Source organism: Symphalangus syndactylus, chromosome 19 (genome assembly GCF_028878055.3).
Source record: "Symphalangus syndactylus isolate Jambi chromosome 19, NHGRI_mSymSyn1-v2.1_pri, whole genome shotgun sequence".
Taxonomy (NCBI): domain Eukaryota; kingdom Metazoa; phylum Chordata; class Mammalia; order Primates; family Hylobatidae; genus Symphalangus; species Symphalangus syndactylus.
Genome location: NC_072434.2, coordinates 17,825,567 through 17,851,402, shown reverse-complemented (window position 1 = coordinate 17,851,402; position 25,836 = coordinate 17,825,567). Strand labels below are relative to the sequence as shown.

The following is a 25,836-nucleotide window of genomic DNA, read 5'->3' as shown; positions in this document are numbered from 1 at the left end:
TCACACACCCATTGATTCTCCAAAGATGTACTGTATACAAGAGTCTGTGTTATTTGCTGCAAGGAATATGATGATGAATAAGACCCAGATGTTACCCTCCTTCAACTCTAGGATTTTAGGAAGTAGTCAGCAGTACATAAATAACTATAATAAATGATAGAAAGTGAAATATGCCAGAAATAAGTTACAGATGGAATGCTATGGGATTTCAAATGACTGCAATTGTTATTAGCTAAGAAAATTAAAGCAGGGCTAGGTGTGGTGGCTCATGCCTATAATCCCAGCACTTTTTAGGAGGCCGAGGTGGGAGGATTGCTTGAGGCCAGGAGTTCAAGACCAGCTTGGCCAACATGATGAAACCCTTGTCTCTAAAAAAAATACAAAAAGTTAGCTGGTGTGGTGGCTAGCATGTGCCTGTAGTCCCAGGTCTGCAGGGGGCTGAGGCAGGAGGATTGCTTGAGCCCAGGAGATTGGGGCTGCAGTGAGCCATGACTGCACTACTGCACTCCAGTCTAGATGGCAGAGCAAGAACCAGTCCCAAAAATAAAAAAAAGGAGAAAATTAAAGATTTCATGAAAAATGGCATTTGGGAGACAGGCCCTGATGGGTAGGTAGGATTTGGAAGTTCACAGACAAATCAAAGACATTCCAGGTTTAAGGCAGGGTGTTAGCAAAGAAAAAGTAAAGGGAGCGTATGGAGGACAGAAAGAAGTTAAGACCAACTGACATAGAAAATACAGGAAAGTGCATAGTGAGGAAATAAGACTGGAAAAGTTGGTAAGGGCTAGGCTTTGGAAGGTCTTTAATACTAGGTGTAGGAGTTAAACTTAGTCTGTAGAAATAGGGAGCCAGTAAAGGTGAACTGGAGAAAGAAGTCAGGGAAATCAGTTAGATAACAATAGTTCAGTTAGACTTAAGGAGACAGAATAGAAAAGCACAGGTAGGTATCGAATATGTAAGAAGATTAATCAAGGCCAGGTGTGGTGGCTCACGCCACCCAGCACTTTGGGAGGCCGAGGCGGGTAGATTATGAGGTCAAGACCATCCTGGCCAACATGATGAAACCCCGTCTCTACTAAAATACAAAAAAAATTTAGCCAGGCATGGTGGCGCATGCCCGTAATCCCAGTTACTCAGGAGGCTGAGGCAGAGGAATTGCTTGAACCCGGGTGGCGGAGGTTGCAGTGAGCCGAGATCACGCCACTGCACTCCAGCCTGGGTGACAGAGTAAGACTCCATCTCAAAAAAAAATTAATCAGTACTTGGCAACTGATTAGCCAAGGGAAGACGATTCAAGACCATGCTGAGGTTTTGAAGGTGGGTACCAGGAAGAAGGTGGCATCAGTAACTGGAAACAGATTAAGAAGCAGTAAAGGACGGAAATTAAGAATATGGGCTCAGGAATCAGACTGTCTGGATTCAAATCCTGCCTCTAATATTTACTAGCTGTGTGACCTTGGGCAAATTACTTAATCTTTCTAAGCCTTAGTCCCTCATCTAGAAAAAGGAAATAAGCAGAATCTACCTAGGGAGATTATTTTTTAAAAATACTGATGTTGGGTCCCATGTCAGAAATCCTGAGTAAGTCTGCAGTTATCTTTAGTGGTCTTGAGCATCTGTATTTTCAGAAAGCCTCCCAAGGGATTAGGATACTCACAACTGAGACTCTAAAGGGTAACGTGCAAACCATGTCATTTTAATCTTGCATAGAGGTTTATACCAAAGTCAGTATACAAAATCAGCAGCATCTCAGACAACCAAAGACCTGACCAATCACTTTCACCCAATTTTGTTAGTAGCCATTTGTGAAGAATAGGACTGTCAAAAGGCTAAAAACACAACTTCGGGAAATCCTCCTGATTTGGGCTTCAGAAGCAGCCTGAAAGGAAATGAGACCATGAGACAAAAAGAACCAATAAAGACGCATGAGCCATTCTGCAGGAGCAAAGGTTAAAGCACAATTTACTAACATTCTCCAAGCAGCTCTTCTCCAGCTCCATTAGGGGTTGAGGGGGTACAGGCAGAAAGTGGAGATTAGGGAGCTATTAGGATGAATTTACCAAAAGTTGAGCTAATGTTCTTGGGAAGGAATGAGGGTGGAATCTTCCACGATGATCTTTGAGAGCAAGAGAGGCCACCTTGGCTAAATAGTGGGCTCCTGCTGATAACAGTGGGGTGGATGAAGTTACCCTGAGATTCCTTTAACCTTAAGAATTAATGTTCTCAATTTCCAGCTAGAAAATGGTTAGAGACTCCTCCCGTGCCAGCACCTCAACAAGCTCTCTGGGACCTACCTTTAAACTCCATGTTAGTAGCATCATCGAGAAGTTCCTCCTTCATGGTATTAAGTGTCTCAACAATCATATCCTTCATTTCCTCCTGCTTTCGGTTGGCAATATTCATCAATGATTCATACAATTCATTCTCCTTTTTTCGAGTATATTCCAGACGTTTGGGAGTGATCTGCAGGTCCCGCTGCATGTCAAATGCCTGGTTAATAAAGATGTCAAGGCAGTGGCAGTGCACCAGGTTCAGGGCCTTGGCTGCATCCACCAGGCGAGTCTGTAACACCTGGTGAGAAAATGTGCTCAAGTGTCTCAGCTTTTCACTCTGTTCCACCAACATGCTCTGAGCTTTAGTATCCTGGCCAGGAGCCCCACAGTTCCAGTGACCGCTGCTCAGATAGCCCAGGTCAATTAGCTGGCGATAAAGCGGTGATCTTTCACTCTCCATTCTCCTGGTTGAGGAGTCTATTACCTCTGAGCCCAGTTTCGGCACTTTGAAAAAGAATACAGGAAAGGAGAAATATTTTCGGATTTCCTGAAGCTCTTGCTCATCCCTCTCAGAGAGTTCATCTTTGTGGAGTGCATAGGTTATCACAGGCAAGAAATCATTCACCAAGTCACCCAGAACATCCACTGTGGGCCGGAGGCCTTGGCATGGTGCTACCACAACGTCCACTTCCTGGAAGGGGAAGGCGGTCATATATCAGTGCCTCAGGGTCAGAACCAATCCTGTCTCCCCAAAGTCCCACACTGAGACCAAAATCCTGATCTACAATGGAACAATCGGACTTCAGATCCCCAGCCATTGATCCACCTCCTTCCTCAGTTACCAACACTCCCTGGTGCAGCCTATGAAGGCAGGCACTCATCTAGAGAGAGTGAAAAAACAAAGAAGTAGAAAGGATGGCAACCCCTTTAGCCATCAGATTAAAAAAAAATTTGATCTCTGCCTTCCTTTATTGCTTAGACATACCCACTGATTCCCTTTGATGAAGAATTAAGACAAATAATGGAGGAAAAAGGAATTGTAATGGAAATTATCAGACTGGGAGTGAGTCGACCTGGGGCACTCCTCCCTCTCTTGCTCTCCTCTGACACCTCCATCTCTGCCATTCTGACCTGGCTAACTCCTAAGCATCCTTTAAGTTTCGATGTATATGTTATGACATATCCTTATAGAGCCTTTCCTATCACACAGTCCCAACCAAGCACACTTTACTTCCCTTTTCTTAAGGTTCAACATATTTATAATCCACTTCTTTAAAACCCTTCTTTCCCCCATGGGTCTGTAAACTCTTTGAGGGCAGGGACTGGTCTATTTTGCTTACTATTGTAGCTCCAGTGCCTAGCATGTGGTAAGTCCTAAATACTGTTGAATTAATCAGTTAAGCAGGAAACGAAAAGCCAGGTTCACCAAACATTATTATGGTCCTATTCTGAGTCTGTAGGTATCCCAAAGTCTTAGCCACCTAAGTCTAAGTAATACCTTTAGGAATATGATCACTTGGCATGGCAGAGACCAAGGTTTGCCTATCCAATATCTAGTCTCCATGTTATAAGGGAAGGCAACGTCCTTTACAGATAGGGGTATCCAATAAGTGGGTGGGGTTTCCAGGAAAGCCCTTTAGGGTACAGGGGGTGGATTCTACCAGGAAATATGTCCTTTGGCCTTGTACTTCTTCCTGCTTGGAGCACAGATGTGACAGCTAGAACAGCAGTGATCACTCAGCAGCCCTAAGGCAAACCTGAGGGTGGAAGCCAGCACTAAAGATGATAACACCAAAAGAAAGAGGGAGCGTAGGTCTCTAGTGATCACAGAACTGCCACACCAGCTCTCAGTTACCTAGCTTCAGACTTCATGTAAGGAAGAAAAAAAAAACCCCAAAAACTCTATCTTTAAGTTCCTGAGTTTTGGTTTTTTTTTTTTGTTTGTTTGTTTGATGATCTGTTACTCACAATTGAACCTAATCCTAACTGAAATACTCAATTTGCTAAAGTGAGTTCCGAGAATGATCTTTAGGCTGGGCGCAGTGGCTCATGCCTGTAATCCCAGCCCTTGGGAGTCCAAGGCGGGAGGATCGCTTGAGGTCAGGAGTTTGAGATCAGCCTGGCCAACATGGCAAAACCCCATCTGTACTAAAAATACAAAAATTAGCCGGGTGTGGTGGTGGGCGCCTCTAGCCCCAGCTACTCCAGAGACTGAGGCAGGAGAACGGCTTGAACCCGGGAGGCGGAGGTTGCAGTGAGCTGAGATCACCCCACTGCACTCCAGCTTGGGTGACAAAGCAAGACACCGTCTCAATTAAAAAAAAAAAAGATCTTTGAGGTTTAGAAACAAACCTTCCACAGGTCCTTTGCCTAGTCTGCACTTTCCACTTTGTGTTCTACTTCTTTCCTGTGAAGGTTCCAAACATACAACAGCATATGTCCATCTACTGCATTTCCATCCATTGCATAGGTTGTTCCTCTGTGTCTCTGACATTGTCTACTTTGCCTGGCATTCCAGGTGTAAAAGGTTAACTAGGGACTCACACATATTAATATATTACCATTGTAGGTATACAGACTCCTGATGTCTTCAAGGGTCTGCAAACTCAGAATCAATCTTCCACAGAATTCTAGCATATTTTAGAGTTATAAAAGAACTCAACACAAATATGCTCAAGTTTGTGTCCTTAACAGTTATCAGATGTTGAATATTTACTTTGTCTGAAGCCTAAAAGATACACAATTTTGTTTCTTTCAGATGATTATGCTGTTTTTATTTCTTACCCTATTTGAGCAGCAGGTTTATTGATTGATTGATTGAGATGCAGTCTCACTCTCTCACCCATGCTGGAGTGCAATGGCATGATTTCGGCTCACTGCAACCTCTGCCTCCTGGGTTCAAGTGAATTCTCCTGCCTCAGCCTCCCGAGTAGCTGGGATTACAGGCAAGCACCACCACGCCCGGCTAATTTTTGTATTTTTAGTAGAGATGGGGTTTCACCATGTTGGCCAGGCTGGTCTTGAACTGCTGACCTCAACTGATCCACCTGCCTCAGACTCCCAAAGTGCTGGGATTACAGGTGTGAGCCACCACACCCAGCATGAGCAGTAGGTATTTTTGATAAAAGTTTTTTTGTTTGTTTGTGTGTTTTTTTTGAGACAAGGTCTTGTGTTGTTGCCCAACCTGGAGTGCAGTGGTGCAATTAAGGTTCACTGCAGTCTCAACCTCCCAGGCTCAAGTGATCCTCCCACCTCAGCCTCCCGAGTAGCTGATACTACAGGTGTGAGCCACTACACCCAGCTAATTTTCATTCTTTTTTGGTTTTTTTTTTTTGGTAGAGATGGGGTTTTGCCATGTTGCCCAGGTTGGTCTTGAACTCCTGAGCTCAAGCGATCTGCGCCTTGACCTCCCAAAGTGCTGAGATTACAGGCGTGAACCACTGTGCCCAGCCTTGTTTGAGTTTTTAAAATCTTTTTTATTCCCAACAAAGCACAAATATCTCACTTTCTTTTCTCACAAAGAACTATGCTATATTCTCAGGTAGGTCACATAACTTTAATTTGCCTGGCCACTTTGAACTCCCTAATGCTCAAAGTGCTTTTAGCATCTCACCATTTGTCATTTTAGCAAACACTACATAAGTCAATCTACTCTTTATCCAACCCCAAGCCAAGAAGAAATTTGCTGTTTCATCTGTGTCTCAAGTTGCATGGAATGTTTTCTGGTTGGAAGACTAGTCTGATGCTCATCTTGCTATTCAAAACAAACCCCCTTTCACTACCCTGAGTCACACATGCTACAGTATGAATCATTTCAGTCAGGCATATTCAAAAAGTTGGTAAGTAACAAATTTTAAGGTTTAAAATAGAACATACAACTACATAAATGACAACATTATAATCACATATAACAATGAGATAAAGACTGAAAAGAATCCCAAGAAAGGAAAACAGTTACATTAGGCTGGGTGTGGTGGCTCACACTTGTAATCCCAGCACTCTGGGAGGCTGGGGTGGGCAGATCGTTTGAGGTCAGGAGTTCAAGACCAGCCTGGCCAACATGGAGAGACCCCGTCTCTACTGAAAATACAATTAGCTGGACATGGTGGTGCACACCTATAATTCCAGCTACTCAGGAGGCTGAGGCAGGAGAATTGCATGAATCCAGGAGACGGAGGCTGCAGTGAACTGAGATCACACCATGCACTCCAGAATGAGACTGTCTCAAAAAAAAAAAAAGAAAAGAAAAGAAAACAGTTACATGAAAGTAAAGAATTATAGGTGGAAATATTTTTTATATTACAAAGCTGCCCTAAATACATATTTTTTAAAAGATATAAATCAACCAATCAAACTTATGAAAGGAAAGCCTAAATATTCAAAACCAAAGTATTGTTTAGAAATTTCAGGAAAAATTTTGTTTGTTTTTTCTGATGGATTGTCTTAAAATTCTAGAATAAATTTTCAGGTTTTCCTCAAAGGACCATTTTGTGTGCACAACAGAAACATCAGCCAAAGCTGCCAAGTCCATTTGTAAGACCAATGTGGTTGGTTTTTTGTTTTGTTTTGTTTTGTTTTGTTTTTTTGGGATGGAGTTTCGCTTTTGTCACCCAGGCTGGAGTGCAGTGGTGCGATCTTGGCTCACTGCAACCTCTGCCTCTTGGTTTCAAGTGATTCTCCTGCCTCAGCTTCCTCAGTAGCTGGGATTACAGGCATGTGCCACCACGCCCAACTAATTTTTGTATTTTTTGGTAGAAATGGGTTTTGCCATGTTAGCCAGGCTGGTCTTGAACTCCTAACCTCAGGTGATCTGCCTGCCCCGGCCTCCCAAAGTGCTAGGATTATAGGCGTGAGCCACCATGCCTGGCCCAATACTGTTTTTAAGAGACCAGTTGACTTTATTTGCTCATAGGTGTAAATTCATTATTAAAGAAATGGATTTTGGAAGCCAGGCGCAGTGGCTCGTGCCTGTAATCCCAGCACTCTGGGAGGCTGAGGTGGGCAGATTGCTTGAGGCCGGAGTTCGGGACCAGCCTGGCCAACATGGCCAAAACCAGTCTCTACTAAAAATACAAAAATTAGGCTGGGCACAGTGGCTCATGCCTGTAATCCCAACACTTTAGGAGGCTGAGGCAGGTGGATCACGAAGTCAGGAGTTCAAGATCAGCCTGGCCAATATGGTGAAACCCCGTCTCTACTAAAAATACAAAAATTAGCCGGGCGTGGTGGCACAAGCCTGTAGTCCCAGCTACTCAAGAGGCTGAGGCAGAAGAATCACTTGAACCCAGGAGGAGGAGGTTGCAGTGAGCCGAGATCATGCCATTGTACTCCAGACTGGGTGACAGAGTGAGACCCTGTCTTAAAAAAAAAAAAAATTAGCTGGGCATGGTGGCATATGCCTGTAGTTTCAGCTACTTGGGAGGCTGAGGAATAAGAATCACTTGAACCTGGGAGGTGGAGGTTGCAGTGAGCTGAATCACACCACTGCACTCTAGCCTGGGCAACAGAGTGAGACACTGTCTAAAAAAAAAATGAAAAAAAAAAGGGATTTCAGGCTTTATTTTTTAATTTTTTTTTTTTTTTTTTTTTTTTTTTTTTTGAGACAGAGTTTCACTCTTGTTGCCCAGGCTGGAGTGCAATGGCACAATCTTGGCTCACTGCAACCTCCGCCTCCCAGGTTCAAGCAATTCTCCTGCCTCAGCCTCTCGAGTAGCTGGGATTACAGGCATGCGCCACCACGCGGGGCTAATTTTGTTTTTTTAGTAGAGACGGGGTTTCTCCATGTTGGTCAGGCTGGTCTCAAACTCCCAACCTCAGGTGATCCGCTCGCCTTGGTCTCCCAAAGTGCTGGGATTACAGGCAGCAGCCACCGTGCCCGGCCATGGATTTTGGGCTTTCTAATGGTAGAGTATGGCCTGATATATTGGCACCCACAAAGAAGCTGCCCATTCCTTTTTTTTTTTTTTTTGAGATGGAGTCTCGCTCTGTTGCCCAGGCTATAGTGCAGTGGTGCGATCTTGGCTCACTGCAAGCTCCGCCTACCAGGTTCACGCCATTCTCCTGCCTCAGCCTCCCATGTCGCTGGGACTACAGGCACACACCCGGCAATTTTTTTGTATTTTTAGTAGAGTCAGGGTTTCACCGTGTTATCCAGGATGGTCTCGATCTCCTGACCTCGTGATCCGCCCGCCTCAGCCTCCCAAAGTGCTGGGATTACAGGCGTGAGCCACCACGCCCAGCCTGAAGCTGCCCGTTCCTAAATATACCTTGTACTAAACAAAAATGGATAGAAAACAGGTATCATGCTCTCTCTTCTCCCTTCCCCAGTTGACCAACGTGTGCAGTTGGTCTCACTGCTCTGAGTATCATGATTATCAGAAGATAGGCAAAGAGCTGCTGGCAGAGACCCTGGCAGCAGTACAAATTAGGCTGGAATGTGATATGCGATTCTGCAATACTCAGTGAAGGGATGACTCATGCTTGACGGTTATAAACAAAAAAGGAAGCCAACACTGTCTCCTGGAGACAGGGAGTGAAAAAATAAAAATTAATATAAAGAGGATAAGCCAGAGCTGTTACGGGCCTTAGCATGGCCACCTGAGAAGGAAGTCTGACCTCAGACTGTTTCATGGATGGCTACATACCTTCTTAGCACCTAGAACAGTGCCTGGCACTTAGTAAGCATCCAATAAATAAACATGGAATGAATTAATGAAGAAATGATGCTCAAAGCCACTTTCAATCGGCATATGTAAAATCTTCTTTCAACTCCCATCCCGCACATTTTATCCCACACATTTATCTGAAATTGCATTTGCCTCTACTCCAAAAATAAAGCAATGAGTAAGCATTTTGCTCCTAACTCAATCAAGTAAAAAGAATCTCAAGGAATCATGACAGTAACCCATAATTCCTATATTGAGTCACAGTGAATTCCTAAAGAGATTTCTCTTGCAGAATGCATTCTGCATAAATCCGTGGAATTTACAGAAGTTGATCTGTTACCACCCATTTTCTTGGCACGATTAAGAAATGCAATAGAGGCCGGGTGCAGTGATTCACGCCTGTAATCCCAGCATTTAGGGAGGCTGAGGCAGGCGGATCACCTGAGGTTGGGAGTTCAAGACCAGCCTGACCAACATGGAGAAACCCCATCTCTACTAAAAATACAAAATTAGTCGGGGTGGTGGCGTATGCCTGTAATCCCAGCTACTCGGGAGGCTGAGGCAGCAGAACTGCTTGAACCCAGGAGGCGGAGGTTGCGGTGAGCCGAGATCATGCCATAGCACTCCAGCCTGGGCAACAAGAGTGAAACTCCGTCTTAAAAAAAAAAAAAAGAATGAAAAAAGAAATGCAATAGAAAGGAGCTTGCTACTCTACAAACACCAGAATATACTTCTTTGGTTTTGTTTTGGGTATAAAGTGTAAAATGACACTATTTTATTTTATTTATTTATTTTTTATTTTTTGAGACAGAGTCTCGCTCTGTCGCCCAGGCTGGAGTTCAGTGGCGCAATCTCGGCTCACTGCAAGCTCCGCCTCCTGGGTTCACACCATTCTCCTGCCTCAGCCTCTCCGAGTAGCTGGGACTACAGGCGCCTGCCACCACGCCCGGCTAATTTTTTATATTTTTAGTAGAGACGGGGTTTCACCGTGGTCTCGATCTCCTGACCTCGTGATTCGCCCGCCTCGGCCTCCCAAAGTGCTGGGATTACAAGCATAAGCCACCGCGCCCGGCCTATTTTATTTATTTTTAAATTTTTTGTAGAGACAAAGTCTCACTAAGTTGCCCAGGATGGCCTTAAAACTCCTGAGCTCAAGCAATCCTCCTGTCTCAGCCTCCCAAAGTGCTAGGATTATAGGCATGTGCCATTGTGCCCAGCCAGTGACATTATTTTAAATGCCAAGAAGTAATCACTCAATCACTGACGAAGGCTGACCCGTTCCTAAGAATACTGACTCTTATAGGTGAAGAATACTTACTCCGTAGCTCATGGCACATTACTAAAACTCTATTATAACAAAGGATGATTATACTAACTGATAATTCAAACAGAAAACAGTGGCCTGGCACAGTGTCTCATGCCTGTAATCCTGGCACTTTGGAAGGCTGAGGCTGGAAGATTCCCTTGAGCCCAGGAGTTCGAGACCAGCCGGGGCAATATGGCGAGACTCCATCTCTACAAAAAATAAAACAAATTAGCCGGGTATGGTGATATCCACCTATAGTCCCAGCTACTCAGGAGGCTGAGGCAGGAAGATCCCTTGAGCCCAGGAATTTGAGGTTACAGTGAGCCGTGATCATGTCACTGCACTCTAGCCTGAACAACAGAGTGAGACCCTATTTCTAAAATATAAACAAACATACAAACAAAAAGCCAGAAAACAGTTATGTACGCAGGCTAAAGTTGGTAGGTAGCAGATGTCTTTGCTTTCTCTAGAGTTCTGAATCCTCAGGTTCACATCACATAGAAAAGTACACAACTATATATTAATAATTGTCCTGCCCTTGGACAGCCTTGACCTCTATCCTTGTCCCCATATTCTAGCTACTTTACTTCTAGTTCTCTCGTGACATTCTCATGGGGCATTTGAAAGGTTTCTCCTGTTTGTTTTCACATAAGGCTGATTCTTTTTCATTTCTAAATAGTTCCCTGAACCATCACTCTTAAATATTAATTACATATTAAGTAAAATACCTCCCTATTTTTGTTATTGTATAGAAAATACCTTGACTTGGCTGGGTGTGGTGGCTCATGCCTGTAATCCCGGCACTTTGGGAGGCCAAGGCGGGTGAATCACTTAAGGTCAGGAGTTTGAGACCAGCCTGGCCAATATACTGAAACCTTATCTCTACTAAAAATACAAAAATTAGCCAGGCATGGTGGCAGGCACCTGTAATCCCAGTTACTCAGGAGGCTGAGGCAGGAGAATCGCTTGAACCCAGGAGGTGGAGGTTGCAGTGAGCCAAGATCGTGCCACTGCACTCCAGCCTGGGCAACAGAGCGAGACTTCATCTCAAAAAAAAAAAAGAAAATACCTTGACTCTTGTTGGTACATATGCTTTCCAAGGGGGAGCTGCAACCAAACAGGCTATAACATGTTTCTAGGTTATAACATGCCTCAAAGAAACAGGGATCAATGTGAAGGCAAACCAGAGTTTTATCCCAGTAGTCAACATTGAATGGATACGAGCTTATCTCCCTACCTAGTAAAAGCATCAGTGTGTAACTCAGGCCAGATATAAGACTTAGAAAAAACAGAATCACAGTCACAGCCCTCAATAGCCAGAGAAAGCATGAGACCATCATGCTAAAAGTAGAAGAATATTTATAATCCCAAACACCCCAAAGCAAAGGCTTTAGCTCTGATTCTCAACTCACAGGCATGAAGACTTTAAGGATCTGAACTCTCTTCTATCTCAAATGACAATGGATTAGGTAACCGACAAGTTGATAAGAATATATTGAATGGTCTCTATGCATTCTACCTAATGGACAGTCAAACACCCAGGTATCTACTGATGCAGATAACAGTAGAAATCTGAATTGTATTCTCTTGCCACTTACTAGATTGAGAGAGACAAAATATTTTGTCTAGAATGGAGAAGAGGGAAAGAGAAAGGAGGGAAAACTTTACCTTTCAACTTTTATATACTTCTGTATTATTAACCTTTTACAATAGCTTTCTCCTTTCATTTTATTACAAAAATAAGCCATAATGAATTATGAAGAACGTTCTCCCTAATAAGAGTAGAAGAATAACTATAAGTAAGTTGGAACAAGAAGCCTTAAGTTTTGGGAGGAGTTCCAATGTGGATGATTGTCAGGGAAAGGATGGATGACTGAAAGAGCAGGAAATCTCAAGGACACTGATTTATTAAAAGGGAGGAGGAAATGGGCTTACTATGTGCCAGACACTGTGGTAGGTGCTTTCAACACATTCTCTCACTTTAGCCTCATACCAATTCTAAAAGATAGGAATTATAGGCCGGGCACACTGACTCATGTTTGTAATCCCAGCACTTTGGGAGGCCGAGGCAGGCAGACTGTTTCAGCCTAGAAGTTCGAGACCAGCCTGGGCAACATGGCAAAACCCCATTTCTACAAAAAAATACAAAAATTAGCCAGGCATAGTAGCATGCACCTGTAGTCCCAGGCACTCAGGGGCTGAGGTGAGATGATCACTTGAGCCTGGGAGGTTGAGGCTGCAGTGAGCCAAGATCTTGCTATTGCACTCCAGCCTGGGCGACAAAGTGAGACACTGTCCCAAAAAAAAAAAAAAAAAAAAAAGACAGGAATTATAGCTCCATCTTACAAATGAGGGAATCAAGTGACACAGCTAAGTGACAAAACCAGGATATAAATCCAGGTCAGTGTAGCTACAAAGACAATGTTTAAACAGTCATTGAAGGCCCACTGTGTGTCAAGCACTGTCTTATTTGGTGTTCAGGAAGTTATGAAAGTAGAATAAAAGACTAGATGCGGCCAGGAGTGGTGGCTCATGCCTGTACTCCCAGCACTTTGGGAGGCCAAGGCGGGTGGATCTCGAGGTCAAGAGATCACGAGCATCCTGGCTAATGCAGTGAAATCCCGTCTCTGCTAAAAATGCAAAAAAAATTAGCCAGGCGCGGTGGTGGGCACCTGTAGTCCCAGCTATTTGGGAGGCTGAGGCAGGAGAATGGCATGAACCTGGGAGGCGGAGCTTGCAGTGAGCCGAGATGGCACCACTGCACTCCAGCCTGGGTGACAGAGTGAGACTCTGTCTCAAAAAAAAAAAAAAGATAGACTAGAAGCTTTCAGGGGTCCTAACAATTCTAGCTAGGGTTCTGTATTAATAAGTATATGCTGGTTTCAAAGTAAAGGCTCTGTTATCAAACAAGATAATATCCTCTATGGATTGGCTGAGACATCACAATAGCAGTCAAAAAGAAAATATTGTTAATAGTCCTAACAACAGTTTCTGCCCGTTGACAATACTTTTCAATCTCTGACTCTCTGAATTAGGGAAGATTCCCTACCCCATCCATCCTCTACTCAGAAGGAAACAAACAAGTATGTGAGATAGTAAAAACAGAAAGGAAGCTATTTGGTGCAGGAAAGAGGTAGAATCCTAGCAAAGGCAGAAGACAAAAGAAGAAGATTAAGACTGTGACTGCTGTCAGATTTTCGCCTCAAGAGCTAACCCTGGAAGGCCAGAGATGAATCACTGACAGTGAATTGAGAAAATACAGCCTCAGCTTCAGGATGTTATTTTGTTTTGTTTTTTTTACTTTAAGTTCTGGGATACGTGTGTGAACGTGCAGGTTTGTTACATAGGTATGGTTTGCTGCACCTATCAACCCGTCATCTAGGTTTCAAGCCCCACATGCATTAGGTATTTGTCCTAATACTCTCCCTCCCCTTCCTCCTAGCCCCCGACAGGCCTCCGTGTGTGATGCTCCCCTCCTTGTGTCCATATGTTCTCATTGTTCAACTCCCACTATTGAGTGAGAACATGCAGTGTTTGGTTTTCTGTTCCTATGTTAGTTTGCTAAGAATGATGGCTTCCAGCTTCATCCATGTCCCTGCAAAGGACATGAACTCATTCTTTTTTATGGCCACACAGGATGTTGTTATTTATTTAGTTATTTTTTGAGACAGAGACCCAGGCTGGAGTGCAATGGCATGGTCTCAGCTTATTGCAACCTCCACTTCCCAGGCTCAAGTGGTCTTCCCACCTCAGCCTCCCGAGTAGCTGGGACTACAGGCATGTGCTACCACACCCAGCTAATTTTTTGTATTTTTTGTAGAGAGAGGGTTTTGCCTTGTTGCCCAGGCTGGTCTCAAACTCCTGAACTCAAGCGATCTGCCTGCCTCGGCCTCCCAAAATGCTGGCATTACAGGCGTGAGCCACTGTGCCCAGCCAGGCTGTTCTTTTAAGAGCTATCAAGGTTACTATAGTGAGCACAGGGATTAAAAAAAATTATTGCCTCTGAATCACACATATCCTTCGTAGGTATATTAGCCTATAAGAGGAACTCTCAGGTTTTTTGGTAAAGAGCAATGTATGCAGGATGGTTACATTTTACTATGTATGCTAGTGCATGCTAGGGTAAAGGTGAGAGAGATATTAAAAACAAAATAGGATTACTGCCATAAAGAATTTATAATTTAGCATTTGCCTGAACTTTCCACATCCTTTTTAAATATATCACTTCAGTTTCCTTTTTTTGCCACATAAAATAAGAGTTTTTAAAATTTTAATTATACCTCTAGAATATCATTTCTCATCTCTCTCCTGTACATATAAATGATCTTTGTTTCTTTTCCCTTGGAATTGACCATTTTTTGGCCCAATTCCATAGACTCCCTCCTCCAACAGTATCTTCTTGCCCTGAGGATCTCACTCAGCAGTCTTTCCTACCTTTTACCTATCAACTTTTATCTTTTAACCTAGATATACTCAAGAGACAATATGGTATCTAACTAAAGGTAAGTAATGTATAACAAATGTTGGGTTTTTTTTTGTTGTTTTTTTTTTTTGAGACAGTTTCACTCTTATTGCCCAGGCTGGAGTGCAGTGGCATGATCTCGGCTCACTGCAACCTCCGCTTCCCTGGTTCAAGTGATTCTCCTGCCTCAGCATCCTGAGTAGCTGCGATTACAGGCACCTGCTACCATGCCCAGCTAATGTTTGTATTTTTAATAGTGACAGGGTTTTACCATGTTGGCCAGGCTGGTCTCAAACTTCTGACCTCAGGCGATCTGCCCACCTCAACCTCCCAAAGTGCTGGCACCACAGGTATGAGCCACAGATGTTGTGGGGTGTGTGTGTGTATGTGTGTGTGTGTGTGTGTGTTTTGAGATAGGGTCTCACTCTGTCACCCAAGGTGCAATGCAGCCTCGACCTCCTGGGCTCAAGTGATCCTCCTGCCTCTGCCTCCTACGTAGCTGGGACCACAGGTGTACGCCTCCACACCTGGCTAATTTTTTGTAGAGACGAGGTCTCACTTTGTTGCCCAGTCTGGTCTTGAAATGCCAATAACTAGACAAAAATTGAGAGAAGCCAGTTTTCTAGCAACAAACAGTGTTTAGTAAATTTGGGGTTAAAATTTTATGTAAGCTTGTCATTCTAAGATCCTTTATAATGCTTATGACTTGTAAAAGCATTAATTACTGAAAATTTTAAAATACCAATATCTTTTTGTTAAAAACAGGTTAGCAAAACAGACAAACAAACAAAAACAATTAGTGACCAGGCGTGGTGGCTCATCCCTGTAATCCCAGCACTTTGGGAGGCCGAGGCAGGCGGATTGCTTGAGCTCAAGTGTTCGGGACCAGCCTGGTCAACATGGTGAAACCCCGTCTCTACAAAAAATATAAAAATTAGTCAGGCATGGTGATGCACGCCTGTAGTCCCAGCTACTTGGGAGAAGGCAGGAGACTCGCTTGAGCCAGAGGTTGCAGTGAGCCAAGATCGTACCACTGTACTCCCAGCCTAGGCAACACAGGGAGATCCTGTCTCAAAAATTAAAAAGCCAAAACAAAACAAAAAAACACATTAGCTATTAGTTGAGGACTATAAAGATAAAACTTTACTACTCCAATTGGTTAGAGTTAAAAACGGTTAAAAAAAAGAAAAGAAAAGAAAAGAAAAGAAAAGAAAAGAAAAGAAAAGAAAAAGGCCAGGCGCGGTGGCTCATGCCTGTAATCCCAGCACTTTGGGAGGCCAAGGTTGGCGGATCACCTGAGGTCAGGAGATCGAGACCAGCCGGGCCAACATGGTGAAACCCTGTCTCTACTAAAAGTACAAAAATTAGCCAGGCATGGTGGCAGGCACCTGTGATCCCAGCTACTCGGGAGGGTGAGGCAGGAGAATCGCTTGAACCCGGGAGGCAGAGGTTGCAGTGAGCCAAGATCGCGCCATTGCACTCCAGCCTCGGTGACAAGAGTAAGACTCCATCTCAAAAAAAAAAAAAAAAGTTCCCCGAAGTAAACCCCACCAGATAACACCATGAGCCAAAAACCAGGTCAGTATGTGGCAGCCCAAAGGGCCAAAAGCACCTGGTGGGGATAAACAGGCTACTGATCAGAGTAGATCAACTGAAGCTATGTAACTGCCACAGTAAACGAAATGCCACCTCCAGGCTGCAGGAATCCCATCTCAGGCTGAGCAAGTTTCACTTCTGCTGCTGCTTCTTCCTTTTCTTACAGGTGTTCATAGGAAAGAAAAAAAAAAAGAAAACCACACACAGATATATCAGACTGAGCAACTCTAAGGCAGACAACTGTTCCATCAGATTTGTAAGAAGAAAGAAAAAGAAAAGGAGGTGTCATATATACGTGCTTGAAGGAAAGCATGAGGGTGGGGAAGGGGGAGTACTTTTGTATATAAAGACACAACTAGTGAATATGGTGAATGGTGAAATGTGCTGCCAATTGGAAAGTGACTATGTTTGAACACTAAATGAGGTTTCAGATACTAATGGCTTGATGGTGTTCCTCTATTGTTGAATTATGAACTGAGAATCTCAGGGGATCCAGAATTAAAAAGGTGGGAATACCAAGCAGTGTGGGTCCATGTGAGTTGGCCTATTCTGGAACAAACTGAAAATGGCTAATTTATGAGGACTTTAAAATAACGTATTAGAAGAATGACCATTGTATAAGAGGGCAGGGGAAATTCTGCTTTGATAATTTGACAGTTCAAAATGAACATTGCATTTCCCCTAATTCAATCTTGATTTCCTTTAGCTAAATGTTTCCTTTCTTTACTACCCTCTTCACAAATCAGATGGAAGGGCTGTTTACAGCTAACTCACTGGTCCTAAAAATAACTGGAGCTAAACAAAAAGCTCATTCTCGCTGGCATGAACAGTCTTCCAGGTAGCTGCTGTGCAATGCCCCCAGCAGTAAGCTGAGACATTGCTGATGTATCTAACAGAGACAGGAGCCGGGCTGCAGTGAGAGGGCAGTGCTTGGATTCCACAAAGGTTGCAAGGCCCTCTGAGACTCAACATCAAGGGGTTCTAAACTTCGAACTACAGGGATCTGGTACGAGGCCTACATCAAAACCACTGGAGAATAAAGCAGATCTGGAGAAACACTGGCCAAGGAAGCCTCACAAACCACATGAAACAAGATGAGAGGCTAGAGAATTCCTCAAGAGGAGAGAGAATATATTTTTTAACCATGCTGAGAGAAAGCTGATTTGGTAACTCAACATCCCATCCAAGTAGTCTCCTCAGTTGTTCCCTCTGTCTGCATGCTTAGCACACACCAGGAGTAGGCCCTGGGAGCTCTCAGTGGGAAGACACATGCTCAGATACGCACTTGGGGGGACGGCTCGTACTTTCCTTTCTGTGACTTTCTTCTATCACCTCAATTTATGGAACAAAAGTAAATGAGCATTAGAAATTAAAAAAAAAAAAATTCAGGGCCAGGCATGGTGGCTCACGCCTATAATCCCAGCACTTTGGGAGGGCGAGGGGAGTGGATCACTTGAGGTCAGTAGCTCGAGACCAGCTGGCCAACATAGTGAAACTCCATCTCTACTAAAAATATAAAAATTAGTCAAGTGTGGTGGCAGGCGCCTATAATCCCAGCTACTTGGGAGGCCAAGGAAAGAGAATCGCTTGAACCCGGGAGGCAGAGGCTGCAGTGAGCCAAAATCACTCCACTGCACTCCAGCCTAGGCAACAGAGTGAGACTCCATCTCAAAAACACAAACAAAAAAACCCACAAAGTAATGAAGAGAAAGATCTTTAAAAAAAATATTTTGAGACAGGGTCTCATTCTATTGCCCAAGTGTTGTACAGTGGTACGATCACAGCTGACCGCAGCATCCACTGGTTGGAGGAACACTTGATCCCCCAACCCCAGCCTTTCAAGTGGCTCAGACCACAGGTGTGTACACAGGATCTCACTAGGTTGCCCAGGCTGGTGTTGAACGTTTGGGCTCAAGCAATCCTCCTCCCTCAGTCTCCCAAAGTGTTGGGATTACAGGCGTAAGTCACTGTGCTCAGACAAGCATTAGAAATTTAAACCAATAAAATGAAGGGGCCAGGTATGGTGGCTCACGCCTGTAATCCCAGCACTTTGCAAGGTTGAGAGGCGGGAGGATCACTTGTGGTCAGGAGTTTGAGACCAGCCTGGCCAACATGGCGAAACCCCATCTCTACTAAAAATACAAAAATTAGCTGGGCGTGGTGGCACACACCTGTAATCCCAGCTACTCTGTAGGCTGAGGCAGTAGAATTGCTTGAATCTGGAAGGCGGAGGTTGCAGTGAGCCAAGACCGCGCTACTGTACTCCAGCCTGGGCCACAGAGCAAGACTCTCAAAAAAATAAAAAATAATAATAATAATTTAAAAAAAATAAAATGAAGGGACTAAGAGAAAAAAGTCAAATGATTTGCCTCTCCTGCAGATGGCTTTGTCACATTCCAGGATTGTTATTAAAGGCAAGAATGGGGAAAATCACCACCTGACTCAACAGCAGTCACTTCTGCTATTTAACAGTATTATTATTATTTTTTTTAGAGACAGGGTCTCACTATGTTGCCCAGGCTGGACACAACTTCTTAGGTTCAAGCAATCCTCATGCCTCAGTCTTCCCAGTAGCTGGGACTACAAGTGTGTGCCACTGAGCCCAACAGTGTTTTTTAAGCTACAGGTTATAATCTATCAGGTCATAGCATCAACTTAGTGGGTTGCTACTAACATTTTCAAAAAATGAAGTCGAAGAGAGAAGAAATTATCCGTATGTATTGCAGAAAGCAAAAGTAATATTTCATGAAACTTATATTTCAAATGTATATGTGTATATATGTACTAGGTACTGAAAGAAAATGTATGTCTTACAGTGAATTAAAATATAAAAAAGTAGCCAGGCATGGTGGCTCACGCCTGTAATCCCAGCACTTTGGGAGGTCGAGGCGGCTGGATCACTGAGGTAAGGAGTTCTAGGCCACCCTGGCAAACACGGTGAAACCCTGTCTCTACTAAAATTACAAAAATTAGCCAGGTGTGGTGGTGGGTGCCTGTAGTCCCAGCTACTCTGTAGGCTCAGGCAGGAGAACCACTTGAACCAAGGAAGCAGAGGTTGCAGTGAACTGAGATCGCACCACTGTACTCCTGCCTGGGCCACAGAGAGAGACTCCATCTCAAAAAAGAAAAAAAGAAAAGAAAAAAATATATATATAAGTTTGAAAACCACTGAGCTATTGGAAGCTTGAAGGAACTAGACCAAGACTGTATACTACAGAGAGACTGTGTATGGATGGATGAAATACTTGTGAATTGTGAAGAAGTTCATGGGTCAAATGAACATGCCATAGTTAATATACAAAGATTACTGCCAGAGTTACTATCAGAGCTATTCAAAAACCCTCACATTATCCTGGAGCTAGGAAATGTGAACTCTCAGTTTGAAAACACAGGAAACCACCACTGAAACTGAGCTGAGAGAGAATGGGGGCTTGTTACATAGCCCCCTGTGGCATTTATCAAGATGAAAGAAATATGGACTGTGGAAGGAAATGAGTTGACAATTTTTACTTCTAGAGTGTCACAGGCCATGGCTACAACCAAAGGACTCATTCACTGACTGAGAAACTAAGCTTCTTAGAAGTGGGGTAGATGAAGTGGTTATAAGAAAGAAAGAAAGAAAGAAAGAAAGAAAGAAAGAAAGAAAGAAGAAACCACTCTTTCACGTCCTGCCAAACTAGCCCATCCTTCCTGGCACAGTTAACCAAGAGTAAAACTCTGAGTATGGCTGAATTATTTTATCCCTATCCACTCCTGAACCTGCCATAGTCACATCCCCATTTGGTCTAATTAAATAGCCTGGTCCTAACTATCCAGTAGGAAAGGAAATGCAGACCAAGACAGAAGTATTTCCTAAGTGATAATGTGTAAAGTCTTAGACAATATGATATCTTACGAGATGGCACAGATCTGTGCTCTCTTTGGGAGTTTATGAGAGAAACTAAGATACTCTTCAAATAACAGGATCTCCATGTCTCCCTACACTGAGCCAGACCTGTCCTCACATTCCTATGTTCCTTATAAAGTAGGAGAAACGATCTATCCTCTGTACTACTTAGTAAATTAATGGTTAGATCTAAGGAAGAACCCACAAAATTCTTCACTTGGTCTCAATTCTAATAAGAACAATAGTCATCCATCATCTTATCATTCCTTTTAGAAAGAGGTAACTAGAGACAATTCAAGCAATATCTTCCTGTTACGAAATGAGAAAGGATTTCTAACTTTGATTACAATTATTCTGTAAAAGCATGCTAAGATACAAGTATCACATATTCCTTTCATTTCAGAAACGGAGATAAGGAAGTGAGGAGACAAGCAAACTACTCAGGGCCTTGCAGCATGGTAAGGAGAGGCAGGAATGGGTATTGCTACAGCCTTGTTTGTTTTTCAACTTCCCAGATTATGTTCCTCTGACTCCACTAGCCACTGCTGATCAGAGTTCAGACTATATATCATCGAATTACTTTTTTAGAAAGTCAAAATAAAAGGAAAGCTGGTATATATGTATACAATTGGTACAGAAGTATGAGACTGGTACCTGTAAGAGAGCATGGTGCATCGTTACCTCCAGTTCCGCTAAAACATGAGCAGCATCCTCATTGTTCTCCTGGACCTCCAGATCCTCCTCAGGGATGGTCTCCCAGTTGCCCTGATGAGCAACCAGCGTGTGCACTAGTTCGTACTGTCCAGGGAGCGCCAGGCTGACCCGAGTCTGAGTCCCATAGGTGAAGCGGAGGCGCCGAAGCTTACAGCTCTCCTCACTGCCCAGCTTGGTGGTGGGAAGCACCTGCACCCCCAACAGCAGATTCAACAGCTGGCACTTGACATTACAATCCTGGCCGAGGATCAGTATGCAAGGGAGGCAGTCCACAATCTGCTGGAGGTACTTCTCTTCCTTAGGCGGGAAGGAAATGCAGCTCAGTTGGCCTGGTTGGGGAAGGGGAGAGTGCAGCAAGAGAAAGGAGTAGAGAGAGAGGAGTGAGGAAGGGGAGAGAGAGGGACTCACACAGAAATCCCATGATGATGACAAGGTCCTAGAGGAGAAATTTCTAGGAACCTTGGTTGAAGGACATATCAGGGGAAAAACCCCAGTGAGAAAAGGCTCTTCACGTATCAAACAGAATTCCTTTCCCTAGCTCACCCCCTAGAGGCAAACTGTTATTTCTACCCAGAAACGTGGGAGTGACCTGATCTTCCCGCCCCGCTCCTTTTTCATTCAGTGGAGGGACAGCCTAAGGAGTTTACAAGGACTCCATCACAAACACCAAGATTATTAAAATAACTAAGCCAGAAAAAACTACACTAGTTGGGATGTGAGCCCAAGGAGAAACATAACTGAATGTGTCAAAATTAAACCCTTCCTTCTGAAAGAAGACCTAATACTTGAACACAGATTACAGTCATGTGTTGCTTAACAACAGGCATACATTCTGAGAAATGCATCATCAGGCAAGTTTGTCATTGTGTGAACATCAGAGTATACTTACACAAACCTAGGTGGTATGGGTATAGCCTACTACACACCTAGGCTATAGGGTGTAGCCTATTGCTCCTAGGCTACAAACTTGTACAGCATGTTACTGTACTGAATACTATAGATAGCTGTAACACAGTGGTAAGTATTTGTGTATCTAAACATATCTAAACATAGAAAACGTATGCTAAAAATACTGTACCTTTGTTGACCAAGATGCCATCATGCAGCACATAATACAGCACTATAGAGCCCTTTTAAATTATCTACCATATGCGGTTTTAGCTTATGTTCTTCATTGTGACATATTTTACTACTAAATGTATGAGCTATAAATGTATAAAATGTATAAATGTACAAAATGAAATGTTATTCAAGTTTGCATAAGCTCTAGAATCTTTTCCAGTTCATCTCTCTGATAGCTGGTGACAACGTCCCAGCTGCCAAGTCATCTGTTTCCTTAAAACATTGGGTGCTCAATTAACATCAATACCTCCTAATCAAATCACATTCCTTCTGTTTATGGGAGACAAGACCCTAAATAGGACAAAGGGAAAGAACTGCCTATTAGGATAAAATCCAGGCAAATCTAGAAAGAGATGTGATTTATTTCAAAAACATTCTCCTTGATGGACATCCCAATTACCCTGATTTGACCATTACCACATTTTTACCCACATATCGAAATACCGCATGTATCCTATAAATACCACATGTATCCTATAAATATGTACAATTACTATATGTCAATTAAAAAAATCTGTTTTTCACCACCCTGATGTTTTGTACAAAAAATAATAAAAAATAAAAATCTAAAAAACAAACAAACAAACAAAAAAACTTCTCCTTTCAAGGCAACTACTACTAACCTAAATGGATAACTTCCCCAAACACATTCAAATAATGTTCAAGACAGAACAAGCTTCCTAAAGAATGAGAATCTCTGTTTGAGAAAAATAACCCGAAATTAGTTCACTGAAACTCTCAGCCTGAACTATATCACTTCCTTATTCCTTCAGTATCAGTGTCTGCCTATCTCTAAGATTCAGGAAATTCCTGCATTTGTTCAGAAAAGCACAGACACACAGTTCTTAGGCTGCAAAAGGGCCATCCCTGAGCCAAACACATCCATCATAATTGAAATTTTTGGTGGCACTAACTGAAACTGTATTTGCTTTAGTCACTTAACCATAAGCTGCGTTAAATTATTTGTAGGCCATTTATTTTGTTTCCAGAATTGAAAGCAAGAGAGGCCTGAATCAATTAAGAGGTGGTTCTACTTCAGAGTGAACCTACCCAGCTACGATTTCAAATCTCCAAGCATCCTTCTCTTCCACAAACGGTAACACCAAAAGGGTTAAAGAGGTCTGTGTTCACGCAGATCCCTCTATGCATTTCATTAGGGCCCTTCTTTTCATGTCTGTCTATAAGGATATCAGCCTGGCCCGCACATATACATCAGCAACACCAGACACTGAAACAAGCAAATCTACTCTCCTGGGAAAGAGATGAGTGCCTTTCAAAAACCAACAGAGTTAACTAAGTATATAATTCTGTGCAAGGGTATTTACTAAATACAAGAGTGTAACACCAGACAACTAGTCTACTCTTTTGATCTACAACCTAAAAGCAAGAGGACACAGCCAATTGCTTGTGTGGCCACTTAAAAAGTAGCAACAGGCCAGTCCTGAGTCCCTTCATACCTTATTCTCAACTGCAGAACACTTACCATACTTTATTCTAATTATCTGTTTATAATCATCTAAAGCAGGAAGAACCATCCTATTTCATCCTCAACACCCAACACAATGCCTGACACATACCAAGGGCTTAATGTCATAGATTTGTTTGTTTTGTCTGAGAACCCATTTAGTGGGGAGAGCTACCTATAGAAAGCTGTAAGCAAATCCACTGAGTACTTTGAAAAGTCCAGTATCATGATGAATAGTTTAAGAGCAATCATCACTCCTAAAAACCTCCTTCATGTGGATAAAAGAATAGGACCCTTCGGCCAGGTGCAGTGACTCACGCCTGTAACCCCAGCAGTTTGAGAGGCGGAGGCAGGCAGATCACCTGAGGTCAGGAGTTCGAAACCAGCCTGGCCAACATGGCGAAATCCTGTCTCTACTAAAAATACAAAAAATCAGCCGGGCGCAGTGGTAATCCCCGCTACTCGGGAGACTGAGGCAGGAGAACCGCTTGAACCCGGGAAGCGGAGGTTGCAGTGAGCCAAGATCACGCCATTGCACTCCAGCCTGGGCAACAGAGCGAGACTCCATCTCAAAAATAAAAATAAAAAACAAGAATAGGACCCTTCCATTCATCTTGTGGAGTTTAACTACCATAGTCTCAGCTCGAGCAGTGAGAAGTCCAGCTAGACTGTCTTCACCTCATCTACACTTCCTAGCTTTCTTCTATTCCCAGTCCTCCCCAGATTTTCACATGTCTATGTGTGAATACATACTGACAACCTTTAAATTCCTATAATAAAAATGGTTTCATCACAAAAAGACCAACAAACCTAAATAATCTTTGTTATTGCTACTACCAGGAGAGTGGATAATAGAGAAGAAAACCAACTAAATCACTTTTCAGGATGAGAGGGAGAGCCTCTGCACCTCTGAAACAAAGTGTCAACTACAGGACAGCCAATGAAACAGGCTGCATCAGCCAAAACTAGAGCAGACACACCCCATTATTCATCTGACCCAAATGAACACTTCCCCCTTCCATCTTTCCTACAAAAAGTCACCACAAATAAACTTGCTACTGTCAAAACAACCAAAGACCAGCGCAATAGGAAAGAGTGCTGAAGTTGATCCCAGTACACTGTTAGAAGTCTATGGCAAACATCACCATCTCTGTTTTCCAACACGTCACTATCCAAGCCCTTTGCTTTTCCCACTAAATCTTTAGCTTTTTCATCCATTTGACATCTCTACCAGATTTGAACAAGGGCATGGAGAGAAATGAAGTTGAAAGCAGATGGTTTTACTCCTGGATTCTCACACACTGCTCAGTGATGCGGAGTGCAATATGGAAGCGGGAACAGCACGAGAATGAAGGCAGGCTTTGCAACTCTGACTAGCTCTGTGACCTTGGCAATCCACTCGATCTTTCTGAGCCTTGAAATGCTCGTCGGTAAATGGAGGGGGGTGGAGTTGGATTAGACCATCTTTAACATGCTTTCCAGTTCTAAAATGCCAGGTTTTAACTGCTGAAAGAACGATGATGTGAGGGGGATGGGTGGTTGGTATGGTTGTTTTTATTTTATTTTAAATTATATGTGAATTTAATTATGCAAGCGCCCCTTGGACCACTATAACTGCAAATCAAAAAGTAGACTGAACTAGCCAGGGGCTCTGGGGACCTACAGTGCAGTCTTAGCAGTTCTCTAAAGAAGAGATTAAAAGCTGTAGACTGACAGTAGGAGGGAGGAAGAAAACCTGTTTCAGAGCTGGAGCAGCTGCCTCACTGACAGTTAAAGGACTTCCAAGTTAATCGAGTTTTCTTTTGTAATTAATACAACAGCATCTGCATATGGGCTGCCAGAAGGTAACAGCATGGCTTCTCAGCTGGCTCACATTAACCCTGCCAACTCTGGCTGGAGGAAAAATCATATCAAATTGTCTTAAGTGCAAACCAAGGCTTTTGTTGTTGTTGTTCTTGGTGGTGGTTCTTAATACAGATTTTGATTTTTGTTTACTTCTAAACAAAAGTTTCAAGCTAGATGGAAGAGAAGAACAACTAAAGCAGCAACCTATTTTGGTTTTTGTTTTACATAACATTTATTGAGCCCTTTCTATGTATTGATCACTTTATTTGCTTCATCTCATTTAATGCTCACAATTCTACAAGACAAGGACGATTATTAACTCCATTTAAAAATGAAGAAATGGGGCCGGGCGCGGTGGCTCACGCTTGTAATCCCAGCACTTTGGGAGGCCGAGGCGGGTGGATCACGAGGTCACGAGATCGAGACCACGGTGAAACCCCGTCTCTACTAAAAATACAAAAAAATTAGCCGGGCGTGGTGGCGGGCGCCTGTAGTCCCAGCT

The 25,836-nt window shown here is 43.2% G+C and overlaps 1 protein-coding gene across 3 annotated transcripts in view; it reads right to left on the bottom strand.

The window, feature by feature from the left end:
- Positions 1-25,836, bottom strand: part of DSTYK (dual serine/threonine and tyrosine protein kinase) — a 69,955-nt gene that overhangs the window by 24,660 nt on the left and 19,459 nt on the right. For 2 of the 3 annotated variants that reach the window (XM_055234790.2, XM_055234792.2), the window contains exons 2-3: positions 20,843-21,231; positions 2,295-2,964 (exon numbers count right to left, since the gene is read on the bottom strand). In XM_055234790.2, the coding sequence (XP_055090765.1) occupies positions 2,295-2,964; positions 20,843-21,231 (1,059 nt within the window). The remainder of the gene's footprint in view (positions 1-2,294; positions 2,965-20,842; positions 21,232-25,836) is intronic. The other variant, XM_055234791.2, reaches the window with a different exon arrangement.